The sequence below is a fragment of the Dendrobates tinctorius genome, unplaced genomic scaffold, assembly GCF_039654945.1.
Source record: "Dendrobates tinctorius isolate UK_male_01 unplaced genomic scaffold, ASM3965494v1 ptg000162l, whole genome shotgun sequence".
NCBI classification, from domain to species: Eukaryota; Metazoa; Chordata; class Amphibia; order Anura; family Dendrobatidae; genus Dendrobates; species Dendrobates tinctorius.
Window position 1 is genome coordinate 38,707,372 of NW_027361829.1, and position 18,284 is coordinate 38,725,655.

The window sequence follows — 18,284 nt, forward strand, 5'->3', positions numbered from 1 at the left end:
CAGAAAAATAAAAAAATCATTTTTTTTCCACAAAAATTCTATATATATTTTTTTTAATTTTATTTGGAGATTTTTTATAAATTATTTTTACACTTGTGTTTTTTTTTTGCTTACTTTATTATATTGTCCCAGGCGGGGGCATCACTATAGGTTGTCAGATCGCTGATCTGACAGTTTAGACAGTACTCTCAGCAGGCACTGTGGAAGCCGCCTCTCTGCAGGCCCCCAAAGGCCCCTGCGGCCATATTGGATCCGGGGCCTGCAGAGAGGAGACCCTCGAAGTGACGCAGCACATCGCGCTGTTCCAAGGGTCGCAGGGAAGCACGGAAGGAGCCCCCTCACTGCGCGCTTCTCTCCTACGCCTCCGGTACACTGCGATCATGTTTGATCGCAGTGTGCCAGGGTTTAATGTGCCAGGGGAGGTCCGTGACCTCCCCTGACACATAGTGCCGGGTGTCAGCTGTGATAATCAGCTGACACCAGGCTGCGATCATCGGCGCTCCCCCCGGGGGGGCGCCGCTGATCGCTATGACATACTATCCCCTCCTTGGGAATTAAGTCCCAGGACATGGACGGGATAGTACGTCATATGGCAGAAAGGGGTTAAAGAGGTGGTCTGACACCTGAATGTGTTTTCTAAATATCTATCCTTACACCTTAACCACTTTTATAATTTACTTTATTACAGATATCCTATAGTTCCCTTTCTATATAATCCCTAAATGTGTTCTTTTCTACTGTCCTTCCTGTGAAACTTCATCTTTGAGGAGTCTGAGGTTGCACTCAATCCCCGCAGAGTACATCACCCATCTTGGATCAGGACATCACAGGGGACGGAGCGGCAGTAACTGACTAGTTTCATTCATCGCCACCCCCGCTCCTGATCCTGTTCCGTGTAGTGTGTGTGCATCTCTATGGTACACGAACACCACAAACCATGAAACAGTAAACATTATTTACTTTCCTTTAGTATACTTATTTTTTCTTAAATATGGAAATTACCAGAAATAATGGGCCAACACTTACCATATGAGTATACAATATGTTTAAAAATTTCTCTGAGTCAAGGTATCCAAACAGAAATATAGCAAAAAGTGAGGAGATCTGAAAAAGAATATAAAAAAAGAAAGACAGCTTAGCACCATGAAACACAAAACACTAATAACATAAAAGCAAGATTATTTTTTGTTAGTAATCTTCTTTCTTTAAGCCAGAATAGTAATTACAGTTTAAGTGATTAATTCATCATTACGCACAGCACTTCCCATTGTTTTGTGAACCAGCGCGCCATTATAAGACAGCACTCACACAGAGCTCGTGATTACACGGACATATCTAAGCATTATAAACATTATAAGCATTTCTGACAGAGTCAAATGATACAGTTCTGTCCATATGCTCCCAGCACTATTACAAGCGAACTGCATTTACTGCCAGTATTGGGTCCAATAAGAGCTGTATAAATCTGTATACTGGCAGCCAGACTATACAATTTAAAGAGAACTGGTTTTCAGGTCAAACATTATCGTTTTTTGTTCTTATTTTATTCCCACTGCTCCCCTGAGGATTCAATTTCTTGTCTTTTAAAAGTGCCCCATAAGTTTCATCCTTATTTAACCCCTTCACTACCAAGGGTGGTTTGCACGTTAACTACCGGGCCAATTTTTACAATTCTGACCACTGTCCCTTTTTGAGGTCATAACTCTGGAATGCTTCCATGGATCCCGGTGATTCTGACATTGTTTTCTCGTGACATATTGTACTTCATGTTAGTGGTAAAATTGCTTTCAAATAACTTGCGTTTATTTGTGAAAAAAACGGAAATTTGGCGAAAATTTTGAAAATTTCGCAATTTTCCAACTTTGAATTTTTATGCCCTTAAATCACAGCGATACGGCACACAAAAAACTTAATACATAACATTTCCCACATGTTTAATTTACATGAGCACAATTTTGGAACCAAAATTTTTTTTTGTTAGGAAGTTATAAGGGTTAAAAATTGACCAGCGATTTCTCATTTTTGCAACACCATTTTATTTTTAGGGACCACTTCACATTTGAAGCCACTTTGAGGGGTCTATATGATAGAAAATACCCAAAAGTGACACCATTCTAAAAAATGCACCCCTTAAGGTGCTTAAAACCACATTCAAGAAGTTTATTAACCCTTTAGGTGCGTCACAGGAATTTTTTGAATATTAAAAAAAAAAATGAACATTTAACTTTTTTTCACAAAAAAAATACTTCAGGTTCAATTTTCTTTATTTTACCAAGGGTAACAGGAGAAATTGGACTGCAAAAGTTATTGTGCAATTTGTCCTGAGTACGCTGATACCTGATATGTGGGGGGGAACCACTGTTTCGGCGCATGGCAGACCTCAGTAGGGAAGGAGCGCCGTTTGACTTTTTCAATGCAAAATTGGCTGGAATTCAGATCGGACGCCATGCCGCGTTTGGAGAGCCCCTGATGTACCTAAACAGTGGAAACCCCCCAAGTGACCCCATTTTGGAAACTAGACCCCCCAAGGAACTTATCTAGATATGTGGTGAGAACTTTGAACCCACAAGGGCTTCACAGAAGTTTATAACGTACAGCGGTACAATTAAAAAATCATATTTTTTCCACAAAAATGATCTTTTCACCCCCAATTTTTATTTTTCCAAGGGTAACAGGACCCTAAAAGTTGTTGTGAAATTTGTCCTGAGTACGCTGATACCCCATATGTGGGTGTAAATGACTATTTGGGTGCATAGCAGAGCTCGGAAGGGAAGCAGCGCCATTTGACGTTTTTGGCTAGAATTGAGATCGGACACCATGTCGCGATTGGAAAACCCCTGATGTACCAAAACACTAGAAACCCCCCACAAATGACACCATTTTGGAAACTAGACCCCCCAAGGAACTTATCTAGATGTGTGGTGAGCACTTTGAACCCCCCAGTGCTTCACTGAAGTTTATAACGTCCGGGTGTGAAAATAAAAAAATCGTATTTTTTCCACAAACATCATCTTTTAGTCCCCATTTTTTTATTTTCCCAAGGGTAACAGGAGAAATTGGACCCCAAAAGTTGTTGTCCAATTTGTCCTGAGTACGCTGACACCCCATATGTGGGAGAAAACTACTGTATGGACACACGTCAGGGCTCGGAAGGGAAGTAGTGACGTTTTGGAATGCAGACTTTGATGGAATGGTCTGTGGGTGTCATGTTGCCTTTGGAGAGCCCCTAATGTACCTAAACAGTGAAAACCCCCCACAAATGATCCCATTTTGAAAACTAGACCCCCTGAGGAACGTATCTAGATGTGTGGTGAGCACTTTGAACCCCCAAGGGCTTCACAGAAGTTTATAATGCCCAGGCATGAAAATAAAAATATCGTATTTTTTCAACAAACATCATCTTTTAGTCCCCAATTTTTTTATTTTCCCAAGGGTAACAGGAGAAATTGGACCCCAAAAGTTGTTGTCCAATTTGTCCTGAGTACGCTGATACCTCATATGTGGGAGAAAACTACTGTATGGGCACACGTCGGGGCTCGGAAGGGAAGTAGTGACGTTTTGGAATGCAGACTTTGATGCATTGGTCTGCGGGTGTCATGTGCGTTTGGAGAGCCCCTGATGTACCTAAACTATTGAAACTCCCCACAAGTGACCCCATTTTGGAAACTAGACCCCCCACGGAGCTTATCTAGATGTGTGGAGAGCACTTTGAACCCCCATGTGCTTCACAGAAGTTTATAACGCCTGGGCGTGAAAATAAAAAAAACATTTTTTTCCGCAAAATTATATTTTTGCCCCCAATTTTTTATTTTCCTAAGGGTAACAGGAGAAATTGGACCCCAAAAGTTGTTTTGTAATTTGTCCTGAGTAGGCTGATACCCTACATGTGAGGGTAAAACACTGTTTGGGCGCATGGCAGAGCTTGGAAGGGAAGGAGCACCATTTGACTTTTTCAACGCAGAATTGGCTGGAATTGAGATCAGACGCCATGTTGCCTTTGGAGAGCACCTGATGTGCCCAAACAGTGGAAACCCCCCAATTATAACTCCAACCCTAACCTCAACACACCCCTAACCCTAATCTGAGCCCTAGCCCTAACCCTAGCCCTAGCCCTAACCCTAACCCTACCCTAATCCTAACCCTAGCGGGAAAATGGAAATAAATACATTTTCTTTTAGTTTTATTATTTTTCCCTAACTAAGGGGGTGATAACGGGGGGTTTGATTTACTATTTATGGCGGTTTTTATGTTTGGCGGCTGTCACACGCTAAAAGACACTTTTTATTGTAAAAGTAGTTTTTGCATCACCACATATTGAGAGCTATAATTTTTCCGTATTTTGACCCACCGAGTCAGGTGAGGTCTTATTTTTTGCGGGACGAGTTGACGTTTTTATTGGTACCATTTTCGGGCACGTGACATTTTTTGATCGCTTTTTATTCTGATTTTTGGGGCGCAGAATGAACAAAAACCAGCATTTCATGAATTTCTTTTGGGGGGGTGCGTTTACACCGTTCCGCGTGTGGTAAAATTGATAAAGCGGTTTTATTCTTCGGGTCTGTACGGTTAAAGCGATAACTCATTTAGGTCGTTTTTTTATGTTTTGTCGGTTTTTTGCAATGAAAACAATTTTATATAAAAAATAATTATTTTTGTATCGCTTTATTCTGCGAGTTATAAATTTTTTATTTTATTGCGGATGACGATGTATGGCGGCTCGTTTTTTGCGGGACAAGATAACGTTTTCAGCGGTACCATGGATATTTATATGTGTCTTTTTGATCGCGCGTTATTGCACTTTTTGTTCGGTGGTATGAAAATAAATCATTATTTTTTGCTTCGTTTTTTATTTTTATTTTTTAAGGGGTTCGCTAAAGGGGTTAACTAATGGGAAAGTTTTATAGGGCAGGTCATTACGGACGCGGCGATACCAAATATGTGTACTTTTATTGTTTTTGGGTTTTTTTATTTTGAAAAAATGGATTTATTGGGGAATATTTTTTTTTTTTGTACTAATTTATTTAGCGATTTTTTTAAAATTATTTTTAACACTTTTTTTTTTTTTTTTTTTTTTTTACTTTATTACCTTGTCCCAGGTGGGACATCACTGTCCTGTGACAGATCGCTGATCTGTCACATCACAGATCACTGTGACAGATCAGCAATCTGTCACAGGCACTGCTGCAGACTTCCTCATGCCTGCGCTTTGCAGGCACTGAGGAAGCCAGCTTCCTCAGGCCCCCGAAGGCCCCCGTCGCCATCTTGGATTCGGGGGCCTGGAGGAAAGGAGCCCCCCGCAGCAGCGCTGCACATTGCGCTGCTGTGGGGGGCTCAGGGAAGCACGGAGGGAGCCCCCTCCCTGCCGATGCTTCCCTTTAACCCCCGGTACACCGCGATCGCGTTTGATCGCGGTGTGCAAGGGGTTAACGTGTCGGGGGCGGTCCGTGACCGCCCCTGACACATTGTGCCGGGTGTCAGCTATGATAATTAGCTGACACCCGGCCGCGATCAGCGGCGCTCACCACGTGGGCGCCGCTGATCATGGTGACGTAATATTCCGTCCATGGTAATTAGGTCCATGGTCACATGGACGGAATATTACGTCAATTGTAGGTAAGGGGTTAAAGAACCACTTTCTGACACACAGAGAACAGTGTAATCTGAAGATGGCGATCAGTGAGTATATTAAACCTGAGAAAATGTAAAGGGCATGTCACACTAAGAGATATCGCTAGCAATATCGCTATAACTGCTGACGTTATAGCGATATTGCTAGCGATATCTCTGTGTCTGATACTTACCTACAACCGCTCCCCCGCTGGTTATCGCTGATCGCGCGAGAACGTTCAGGACTGTTTGTCGTCGTCAGCTTCCTACGGCGCTTCCTGCTGTGACGACGAGCGATGCGTGGAGCCGGGCGGGAGGACGCAGGATCGCCGCATCTGACAGGTAAGTAGCGATCCCCGTCCCCAGCGATGTCTCTGGTGAGATCTGTCTGTGTGGCAGCTCACTAGCGACCACTTAGCGATGTACCAGCGATCCTGACCACGTCATATCGCTGGTCGGGATCACTGGTACATGGCTAAGTGTGACAGTACCTTAAGAGTAGTGTCAGTGTACTAACCCCTTCACGACCTATGACGTATAGGTACATCATAGGTCACCTCCCCCTCTTTGATGGTGGCTCCAGCGCTGAGCTTCAATGTTTTGCTTAGATTTTACTGCTATTTTACTGCCTTTTTGTCATGGCACATTTGTCTTTCAACAACATTCACACCAACCAATCTGTAACAATAAGCAGGTCGGTTTTGGTCTGTTTTTGTGTGTGTTTTATGTGTTGTGCATTATATATATATATATATATATATATATATATATATATATACATACACTCACTGGCCACTTTATTAGGTACACCATGCTAGTAAGGGGTTGGACCCCCTTTTGCCTTCAGAACTGCCTCAATTCTTCGTGGCAGAGATTCAACAAGGTGCTGGAAGCATTCCTCAGAGATTTTGGACCATATTGACATGATGGCATCACACAGTTGGCGCAGATTTGTCGGCTGCACATCCCTGATGCGAATCTCCCGTTCCACCACATCCCAAAGATGCTCTATTGGATTGAGATCTGGTGACTGAGGAGGCCATTTGAGTACAGTAAACTCATTGTCATGTTCAAGAAACCAATCTGAGATGATTCGAGCTTTATGACATGGCGCATTATCCTGCTGAAAGTAGCCATCAGATGTTGGGTACATTGTGGTCATAAAGGGATGGACATGGTCAGCAACAATACTCAGGTAGGCTGTGGCGTTGCAACGATGCTCAATTGGTACCAAGGGGCCCAAAGAGTGCCCAGAAAAAATTCCCCACACCATGACACCACCACCACCAGCCTGAACCGTTGATACAAGGCAGGATGGATCCATGCTTTCATGTTGTTTACGCCAAATTCTGACCCTACCATCCGAATGTCGCAGCAGAAATCGAGACTCATCAGACCAGGCAACGTTTTTCCAATCTTCTACTGTCCAATTTCGATGAGCTTGTGCAAATTGTAGCCTCAGTTTCCTGTTCTTAGCTGAGAGGAGTGGTACCCGGTGTGGTCTTCTGCTGCTGTAGCCCATCTGCCTCAAAGTTCGACGCACTGTGCGTTCAGAGATGCTCTTCTGCCTACCTTGGTTGTAACGGGTGGCAATTTGAGTCACTGTTGCCTTTCTATCAGCTCGAACCAGTCTGCCCATTCTCCTCTGACCTCTGGCATCAACATGGCATTTCCGGCCACAGAACTGCCGCTCACTGGATTTTTTTTCTTTTTCGGACCATTCTCTGTAAACCCTAGAGATGGTTGTGCGTGAAAATCCCAGTAGATCAGCAGTTTCTGAAATTCTCAGACCAGCCCTTCTGGCACCAACAATCATGCCACGTTCAAAGGCACTCAAATCACCTTTCTTCCCCATACTGATGCTCGGTTTGAACTGCAGGAGATTGTCTTGACCATGTCTACATGCCTAAATGCACTGAGTTGCCGCCATGTGATTGGCTGATTAGAAATTAAGTATTAACACACAGTTGGACAGGTGTACCTAATAAAGTGGCCAGTGAGTGTATATATATATATGTACACACAGTACGGACCAAAAGTTTGGACACACCTCATTCAAAGAGTTTTCTTTATTTTAATCACTATGAAAATTATAGATTCATTCTGAAGGCATCAAAACTATGAATTAACACATGTGGAATTATATAATTAACCCCTTTCTGTCATGTGATGTACTATCCCGTCCATGTGCCCTGGGACTTAATTCCCAGGGGCGGGATAGCACGTCACAACGATCAGCGGTGCCCACGTGGTGAGCGCCGCTGATCGCGGCCGGGTGTCAGCTGATTATCACAGCTGACACCCGGCACAATGTGTCAGGGGCGGTCATGGACTGCCCCGACAAGTTAACCCCTTGCACACCGCGATCAAACACGATCACGGTGTACCGGGAGTTAAACGGAAGCATTGGCAGGGAGGGGGCTCCCTCCGTGCTTCACTGAGCCCCCCACAGCAGCGCAATGTGCAGCGCTGCTGCGGGGGGCTCATCCCTGCAGGTCCCCGAATCCAAGATGGCGACGGGGACGTTAGGGAGCCTGCAGGGAGCTGGCTTCCTCAGTGCCTGCAAAGCGCAGGCATGAGGAAAGCCTGTGCAGTGCCTGTGACAGATCGCTGATCTATCACAGTGATCTGTGATGTGACAGATCAGCGATCTGTCACATGACAGGTATGTCCCCCCTGGGACAATGTAATAAAGATCAAAAAAAAAAGTGTAAAAATGTTTTTAAAAAAATCGCTAAATAAATTAAAAAAAAATATATTCCCTAATAAATTCATTTTTTGGAAATAAAAAAAAAACCAATAGAAGTACACATATTTGGTATTGCCTCGTCCGTAACGACCCGCCCTATAAAACTGTCCCACTAGTTAACCCCTTTAGCGAACCCCTTAAAAAAATAAAAATAAAAAACTAAGCAAAAAATAATGATTTATTATACCACCAAACAAAAAGTGCAATAACGCACGATCAAAAAGAGGCATATAAATATCCATGGTACCGCTGAAAACGTCATCTTGTCCCACAAAAAACGAGCTGCCACACAGCATCATCAGAGAAAAAATAAAAAAGTTATAGCTCGCAGAATAAAGCGATGCAGAAATAATTATTTTTTATATAAAATTGTTTTCATTGCATAAAAGCGCCAAAACATAAAAAAACGACATAAATGAGGTATCGCTGTAACCGTACTGACCCGAAGAATAAAAGGGCTTTATCAATTTTACCACAGGCGGAACGGTGTAAACGCACCCCCGAAAAGAAATTCATGAAACACTGGTTTTTGTTCATTCTGCGTCCCAAAAATCGGAATGAAAAGCGATCAAAAGATGTTACGTGCCCGAAAATGATACCAATAAAAACGTCAACTCGTCCCGCAAAAAATAAGACCTCACATGACTCGGTGGGTCAAAATATGGAAAAATTATAGCTCTCAATATGTGGTGACGAAAAAACTATTTTTACAATAAAAAGCGTCTTTAGCGTGTCACAGCTGCCAAACATAAAAACAGCCATAAATAGTAAATCAAACCCCCCGTTATCACCCCCTTAGTTAGGAAAAAATAATAAAATTAAAAGAAAATGTATTTATTTCCATTTTCCCATTAGGGATAGGGCTAGGGTTAAGGCTAGGGTTAGGGCTAGGGGTGTGTTGGGGTTAGGGTTGGAGTTATAATTAGGGCGTTTCCACTGTTTGGGCACATAAGGGGCTCTCCAAATGCAACATGGCGTCTGATCTCAATTCCAGCCAAGTCTGCGTTGAAAAAGTCAAATGGTGCTCCTTCCCTTCCAAGCTCTGCCATGCGCCCAAACAGTGTTTTACCCCCACATATGGGGTATCAGCCTACTCAGGACAAATTGCAAAACAAACTTTTGGGGTTCAATTTCTCCTGTTACCCTTAGGAAAATAAAAAATTGGGGGCAAAAATATCATTTTTGTGGAAAAAAATTATCTTTTTACTCTCACGCCCGGGCTTTATAAACTTCTGTGAAGCACTTGGGGGTTCAAAGTGCTCACCACACATCTAGATAAGTTCCGTGGGGGGTCTAGTTTCCAAAATGGGGTCACTTGTGGGGAGTTTCAATAGTTTAGGAACATTAGGGGCTCTCCAAAAGCAACATGACACCCGCAGAGCATTCCATCAAAGTCTGCATTCCAAAATGTCACTACTTCTCTTTCGAGCCCCAACGTGTGCCCATACAGTAGTTTTCTCCCACATATGGGGTATCAGCGTACTCAGGACAAATTGGACAACAACTTTTGGGTCCAATTTCTCATGTTACCCTTGGGAAAATAAAAAAAATGGGGACTAAAAGATCATGTTTGTTGAAAAAATGCGATTTTTTTTATTTTCATGCCCGGTCGTTATAAACTTCTGTGAAGCACTGGGGGGGTTCAAAGTGCTCACCACACATCTAGATAAGTTCCTTAGGGGGTCTAGTTTCCAAAATGGTGTCATTTGTTGGGGGTTTTCACTGTTTTGTTACATCAGGGGCTTTCCAAATGCGACATGGTGTCCGATCTCAATTCCAGCCAAAAATGTCAAATGGCGCTGCTTCCCTTCTGAGCTCTGCCATGCGCCCAAATAGTCGCTTACACCCACATATGGGGTATCTGCGTACTCAGGACAAATTGCACAATAACTTTTAGGTCCTGTTACCCTTGGAAAAATAAGAATTGAGGGTGAAAAGATCATTTTTGTGGAAAAAATATGATTTTTTAATTGTACCGCTGTACGTTATAAACTTCCGTGAAGCCCTTGTGTGTTCAAAGTTCTCACCACATAACTAGATAAGTTCCTTGGGGGGTCTAGTTTCCAAAATGGGGTCACTTGTGAGGGGTTTCCACTGTTCAGGTACATCAGGGGCTCTCTAAACGTGACATGTGTCCGAGCTAAATTCCAGCCAATTTTGCATTGAAAAAGTCAAACGGCGCTCCTTCCCTTCTGAGCTCTGCTATGCGCCGAAACAGTGGTTCCCCCCCACATATCAGGTATCAGTGTACTCAGGACAAACTGCACAATAACTTTTGCATTCCAATTTCTCCTGTTACCCTTGGTAAAATAAAAAAAATTGAATCTGAAATATTTTTTGTGAAGAAAAGTTAAATGTTCATTTTTTTTTTAAATATTCAAAATATTCCTGTGACGCACCTGAACGGTTAATAAACTTCTTCAGTGTGGTTTTGAGCACCTTAAGGGGTGCAGTTTTTAGAATGGTGTCAAGTTTGGGTATTTTCTATCATATAGACCCCTCAAAGTGGCTTCAAATGTAATGTGGTCCATAAAAATAAAATAAAACGGTGTTGCAAAAATGAGAAATCGCTGGTCAACTTTTAACCCTTATAAGTTGGAAAACTGCGAAATTTTAAAAATTTTCACCAAATTTCCGTTTTTTTCACAAATAAACGCAAGTTATTTGAATGAAATTTTACGACTAACATGAAGTACAATATGTCACGAGAAAACAATGTCAGAATCACCAGGATCCATGGAAGCGTTTCAGAGTTATTACCTTATAAAGGGAAATTGGCCCGGTCTTTGGAATGTGGGAGGAAACCGGAGTACCCGGAGGAAACCCACGCAAACACGGGGAGAACATACAAACTCCTTGCAGATGTTATCCTTGGTGGGATTCAAACCACTGAGCCACCGTGCTGCCCAGTACCTTTTGCTTTGATTACTGCTTGATTACTAAATTATATTACATATCCGGTGGGATTTTACCTTTTTGATTCTATTTATATTAGTGAAAATTGATTACCCTATTGCTAAAGATGGTCTGCTTCTCTTCTATTGAGCACTCCTTTGACTTCATGTTGTGGATTCACAGCAACAGCTTACAAATGCAAATGCTACCCCTGGAATCATCTCCATACCTTTTACCTGCTTAATTAATGATGGACTAATGAGGGAAAAGTCTGTGAAGCACATTAAAGAGCATTGGAAATTATTGTCTAATTACTTTTTGTCCCTTTAAAAAGAGGCAGCTACATATTAAAAAGCTGTAATTCCTAAACGCTTATTCAAATTAGGATGTAAATAGCCTCAAAATAAAGCTGAGAGTCTGAACTTTAAGCCTGAATTGATTATATAATTGCCTCTTAAATATGTTTTGGTAAACAGCTAGAATGCCAGAAATATTTGGAAAGGCATAACTGTACATCCACAAATGATCTGTAATTAGTTCTCTGAGATGTTTGGAACAATCTTCCTGCAGAGTTCCTTAAAACATTATGTGCAAAAGATCCTAGGGCCTGTACATAAAGTGCATAGTGCTACATTGGTTTATGATTAATATCATGTGTTTTAGATAGAGATATTGACTCACGCACTGGTGGTTTAAATATTCTATAGTATACATGTGCCATACATGGCATCAGGAAGTGCACTACTGCACATGTCCATGATGTCACAATCATCTAGCCCAGGGCTCCCCAACTCCAGTCCTCATGGCCCACCAACAGATCATGTTTTCAGGATTTCCTTAGTATTACTCAGGTGATAATTGCTTCACCTGTGCAATACAAAGGAAATCCTGAAAACATGACCTGTTGGTGGGCCTTGAGGACTGGAGTTGGGGAACCCTGATCTAGCCAATCCCTGTGTCCAGAGCTCCCAAAGGAATTTGAGCATACTCAGTAGGCGCACTATGTGTGCAGTTGCCATCTTTCTTCAGGGAAACCTTTTCCACATGTTTATTTCAGCAATCACCAGCATTTACAAGGCTAAATAGCCAAAAAAGGAGCTATAGATATTGGGTAGTCTCTCCCATTAATTTGAAGCTATGTACTTATGCCTGTTAAAAGACACTAGGGAATGGTATCCAAATGTTTACTGTTTACCCAACATCAAAGAATTTGAGAACCACTCCATTATTTTCCTATCGAAATAAAACAAAACAATAGGTGCCTTCCTTCTAAAATGAGATATTGTTCCTCTGAGAAATATGACAAAAACTACCTTAACGGGGATACAAAGGAAGGGCTGCTTTCCTTGTCTTTCCTGTGTCAATGGTCCTTTAATGTTGAAGGGGTCGAAGTTTGTTCATTCAAACACTGGCGTGGTCACTATCTGACTTGTAAAACTGAGTATGCGGCGGTATGCTTACTCCAATGCACGTGCTTCTTATGGTATATCGGTGAGACAACGTGGGATTTTAACCCCTTTCCGACCGCTGAGCCCACCTCAAAGACGCGACATGTCAGCTATTATAAATAGCTGACATGTGCCCGCAATAGGCGTGAGCGGAATCGCGATCCGCCCGCGCTTATTAACTAGTTAAATCCCCCTGTCAAACGTTGACAGCAGGCATTTAACGACCGCTTCCGACCGCCGGGCCGGAAATGTGCGCATCGTGACCAACCTGTTAATCAGTTCTCCAAGCAATGCTACAGATCGCTTGTAAAACGCTAGCATTCTGCAAGCTAATTACGCTTGCAAAACGCTAGTTTTTCCGAGGGAAAATCGCGGGAAATTAAAATGCGATTTTCCCGCGGAATTTGGAATTCTCGCGTTAATTTCTGCGAGAGTTCCGCTACGTGTGAACGTAGCCTCAGGATTATAGATATGATCCCCCACAAAGAGGTGGGGACAGAACTTGTCTCTTGAAGAAAAAGGAACTAGAATGGATATTTAAATTAAATACACTAAAACCCAATGATTTTAATGTGGAATTCAAAATCAACTCAATTTTATAGTCGCATGCCACCATTACCCCGGGTTTCTTTGTGATTTTCCCACAGTATAATTAGGTAATTTTTAAATGTCTATGTGACACTTGTATTTGCTATGTGATTTTAATCACTCTTGTTTTATGTTCACAGATCAACACCACACAGCACAAACACACGAAAAGGGAGAGACTAATCAATATTAAATTACCGTATATACTAGAGTATAAGCCGTGGCACCAAATTTTGCCACGAAAAACTGGGTAAACCTATTGACTCAAGTATAAGGCTGGGGTCACACTGCGTTAATTCAGTCCGTTTAATGGACTGCGTTACATAACGTGATGTAATGAAATCCGTTAACGCTGCCATTAACTCCCATTAGGAGCGCATTGCTAGCGCATGCCATAAATCGGCATGCGCTAGCGATGTGCCATCATTCTGTGACGGACCCTCAGACGCGGGCTGCAGCGTCCAGGGGTCCGTCACTGCTAGCGTAGATGAAGCATCTGGGCTAGCGGGCTCACATAACGCGATCACGTTATGTGAATAGCGTTAATGCAGTCCGTCAATGCTGTGCGTTGAACGGACTGCATTAACGCTAAGTGAACCTGGCCTAAGCCAGGTATGCATTGTCCCCTCATTCCTATCCTGGTATGCATGGCTCCCCTGTCCTTATAAGAATGGCTCCTTATCCCCTTATCCTTGTATGCATGGTTCCTATAAAAAAAAAATATATATCCTACTTACCTTCCTGCGCGCCCTCACTGCATCTCGCTCAGGCGCCAGCAGCTTTTACAGCCGAGCAATCACGTGGCCTCATAAAGGTAATGAATATTCACTCCATGCCTATGGGAGTGGAGAGGCATGAATATTCATTTCTTTAGAGGTGGGTTTGCGGTATATGGATGTTGTCAAGGTGTCCCCTCTCTCTGATTTACTGATCATCACATCCAGGAAAAGTAGACTTCCCGCCTTTATCTCAAAGGCCAATATGAGACCTATCTCATTCATATTCAACAAGTACACAAAGGTTTTAAACATTTCTTTTTTTACCGCTCCAAAGCACAAAAAAGTTGTCGTATTTTTTACTAAATATGTATTCTTATTTAAGTTTTTTGTCATAATCTTGTAGCCAACCACCATATTGAGCCCCAACAATTGGGAAGCAATGGAGACAATGTGTCTATCCTGAAGGGGTTTGCTCTATAAAATGAAAATCTACTGCTATCTCCACCTTGTGATGCAGGTGAGACATTTGTTCTTTACAGGGACATTATCTATATCTTGCATCACTGACTAAGCAAACATTCCTCCACTAGGGCTGATGTTTTGCTGGGTCCTAGTTGTGGATATTGGAGTTGCATGTGGATATACAAATATGTCTTAAAACACCCCAGGCCTAAGTACACCACTTCAAACTAAAGGGAGAGACTATGCCATATCTATAGCTCCTTTTTTGGATATTTAGCCTTGTAAACTTGTAAATGATAGACAATTACGGAAATAAACATGTGGGAATGGTTTCACTGAAGAAATATGGCGACTGAAACAGTGCGCCTACTGAGCATGCTCGGATTCCTTTGGGAGCTCTGGACACAGGGATTGGCTAGATGATTGTGACATCATGGACATGTGCAGTAGTGCACTTCCTGATGCCATGTATGGCACATGTATACTATCGAATGATTAAACCACAAGTGCGTGAGTCAATATCTCGATCTAAAACACATGACATTAATCATAAACTAATGTCGCACTATGCACAGGCCCTAATGGACTAAATGAATTGTAATAAGGTTCATGGAATAATCTGCACATATACTGATAGGAATCATGTATGGATGACTTGTGATCATGCATTTGTATTTTACATGTAAAATTTCACTAATGATTGTATCAATTCATGATGATGTGATGCACTATATATATATCTGATGTTTGTACTTATTCACTGCTTGTGAAAAGCTGGTCACAGCGGAAATGTTGCCACACCATATGGGCTTTTTTTCATCATTTATTGGAGTGCTGCCTCATATTTATATATATATATATATATATATATATATTGTGGCAGGGCTAAGGGTCGTGTAATCGATGGGAGATATGTGTCTCATAAATGGCTTGTCTCCATGATGTATGGCATAACAGATATTGCTGTATTATTATTATTTTGAAGCACCTGTGAGGTCACAGTCATGTGACCAGTTAGCTGCTGGGTTCGTGGGTGTGGCTGCACCCTTATAATGTGGCCAGCTCATGAACCAGGCAGCTGTATGTGAGGGGGTATACACCCTCCTGTGTGCGCTGAGGCTCGCGGACTGAGCCTGAAGGACATTTTGATGTTATTTTGTCGCCTGAACTGAAGGCTGTTTATTTTGGTGACATGCTTTTTGGTTTATGACGTAATAAACCGCATGAACTTTAAGGGAACCTGCCTCCTGAAGTCTCCCGTCGCAACTAAGTGAGTAGAATCCCTACAATATATATATATATATATATATATATATCTCAATGTGGGTGTGTATGTATGTACGTATGTCCGGGATTAGCATCCGCATCGTCGCAGCTACAGCCACAAAATTTGGCACAGTCACACGTCTGGACCCAGGGAGCGTCATAGGCTATGTTGTGAGGCGAAATTTTAACACCGCGCGTTCCAATTCACCAAACAATTTTGCCCCTATCTACATAATGGGGAAAAAGTCAAAGGAAAATTGTTAGAGGCAAATTGACAGCTGCCAGATGTGAACAAGGGAGACTTAAAGAATGAGAGCGATGGCACCAAACAGTATATACCGTACAGTTGCTAAGGTGGGGCCCTGACATGGGATACTCACCACACACAGGGATATGAACACACACACAAAATGCGCCACACACTACCACGTGCTTCAACACATATACCACCCTCAACACACATTTCACCACACATACACCAACCTCGCCACATAAAAGTCGAAACACAAAAGTCAACACAGACCACCCTCTGACACAGACTGCAGGAGGAGCCCAGTATAACACAGGATAGGATAAGATACACGGCTCAGCAGGCAGTATCACACAGGATAGGATTAGATACACAGCTCAGCAGTCAGTATCACACAGCATAGGATTAGATACACAGCTCAGCACACAGTATCACACAGAATAGGATTATATCCACAGCTCAGCAGGCAGTATCACACAGGATAGGATTATATACACGGCTCAGCAGGCAGTATCACACAGGATAGGATTAAATACATTGCTCAGCAGATAGTATCACACAGGATAGGATTAGATACACGGCTCAACAGACAGTATCACACAGAACAGGATTACCGTATTTTTCGCTTTATAAGACGCTCCGGATTATAAGACGCACCCCAAATTTTGAGGAGAAAAATAGGAAAAAAACTTTATTTTTAATAAAATGGTGGTGCATCTTATAATCCACGCGTCTTATTGCTTTCCAGGGGTGGTGATGGAGGAGGCCGGAGTGGAACATTGCTGCTGGGATGAGGGGGTGTTTTGATGTGCAGCGTGCCGCTGCCGGTGTCTGTTACTGCCGCCGCCCTCTGTCCCCTGATGCTTGCCACCACCGCCACGCTCTGTCCCCCGGTGCCTGCTTGCCACCACCGCCGCACTCTGTCCCCCAGTGCTTGCCACCACCGCCACGCTGTCCCCCGGTGCCTGCTTGCCACCACCGCCGCGCTCTCCCCCGGTTCTTACCGCCACCACCGCGCTCTGTCCCCCCGGTGTTTGCCGCCATCGCCGCGCTCTGTCCCGTTCTGAGGGTACTTGCCGCGGCACTCTGTGCCCTGATGCTGCCGCTGCGCTGTCCGCCACCGCCGCGCTCCTGTCCCCCGGTGGTTTCTTCCGCCCCACCGCCGCCGCCGCGCTCTGTCCTGTTCAGCGTGGGGGGGTCTCTGTCGCTCCATGCCTGCTTTCTTCCTGGAAAATGGCCGCCGCGCATGCGCAGACGGACATCTCGGCACTGAAATCTCATCTCCCGAGATTTCAGTGCCGAGATGTCCGTCTGCGCATGCGCGGCGGCCATTTTCCAGGAAGAAAGCAGGCATGGAGCGACAGAGACCCCCCCACGCTGAACGGGACAGAGTGCGGCGGCGGCGGTGGGGCGGAAGAAACCACCGGGGGACAGGAGCGCGGCGGTGGCGGACAGCGCAGCGGCAGCATCAGGGCACAGAGTGCCGCGGCAAATACCCTCAGTGGCAGCGCAAATGTATATCCTCTTTGTAAGACGCACCCCCTTTTTCCCCTCAATTTTGGGGGAAAAAAAGTGCGTCTTACAAAGCGGAAAATACGGTATATACATGGCTCAGCAGTCAGTATCACACAGGATAGGATTAGATACACAGCTCAGCAATCAGTATCACACAGGATAGGATTAGATACACAGCTCAGCAATCAGTATCACACAGGATAGGATTAGACACACAGCTCAGCAATCAGTATCACACAGGATAGGATTAGATACACGGCTCAGCAATTAGTATCACACAGGAGAGGATTAGATGCACAGTTTTTATGTGCAATATAATCATTATAATTTGTTATAACTAACCACAGTTGGTTACTATGCCCAGGCAACGCCGGGCTCTTCAGCTACTATATATATATATATATATATATATATATATATATACACAGTATATTCAAACAATGTGAAAAACATATAGCCAGCTCACCATAAAGGAGTTCCTCTTGATGCAGTAATCGGTGTTCACCTTATGTTTTGCACGGATCCAGGCAGGGAGTATGCCCCAACAAATAGAAATATGAGAAAATTGGGATCCAGCAAAAGGATGAAAGTTCACCAGATTTGTAAAAACTTCTTCTTTATTAATCCGTTATGTCATAAAAAACATGAGGAACTCCAATCAATTAATAGCATTCCAGCAAGGGACTACATGTTTCAGCACTATGTGCCTTCCTCACGGTCCTATTTGAACTGAGCTCCAAAACTAGCAATATATCCTCGTTTGTGGAACATTTCCAAATGACCCT

General features: G+C 43.2%; 1 protein-coding gene across 1 annotated transcript in view; it reads right to left on the bottom strand.

The window, feature by feature from the left end:
* DPY19L1 (dpy-19 like C-mannosyltransferase 1) overlaps positions 1 to 18,284 on the bottom strand; it is a 342,123-nt gene that overhangs the window by 135,574 nt on the left and 188,265 nt on the right. Inside the window, exon 10 of the mRNA XM_073549963.1 lies at positions 1,027 to 1,104. Coding sequence (XP_073406064.1) covers positions 1,027 to 1,104 — 78 coding nt within the window. The remainder of the gene's footprint in view (positions 1 to 1,026; positions 1,105 to 18,284) is intronic.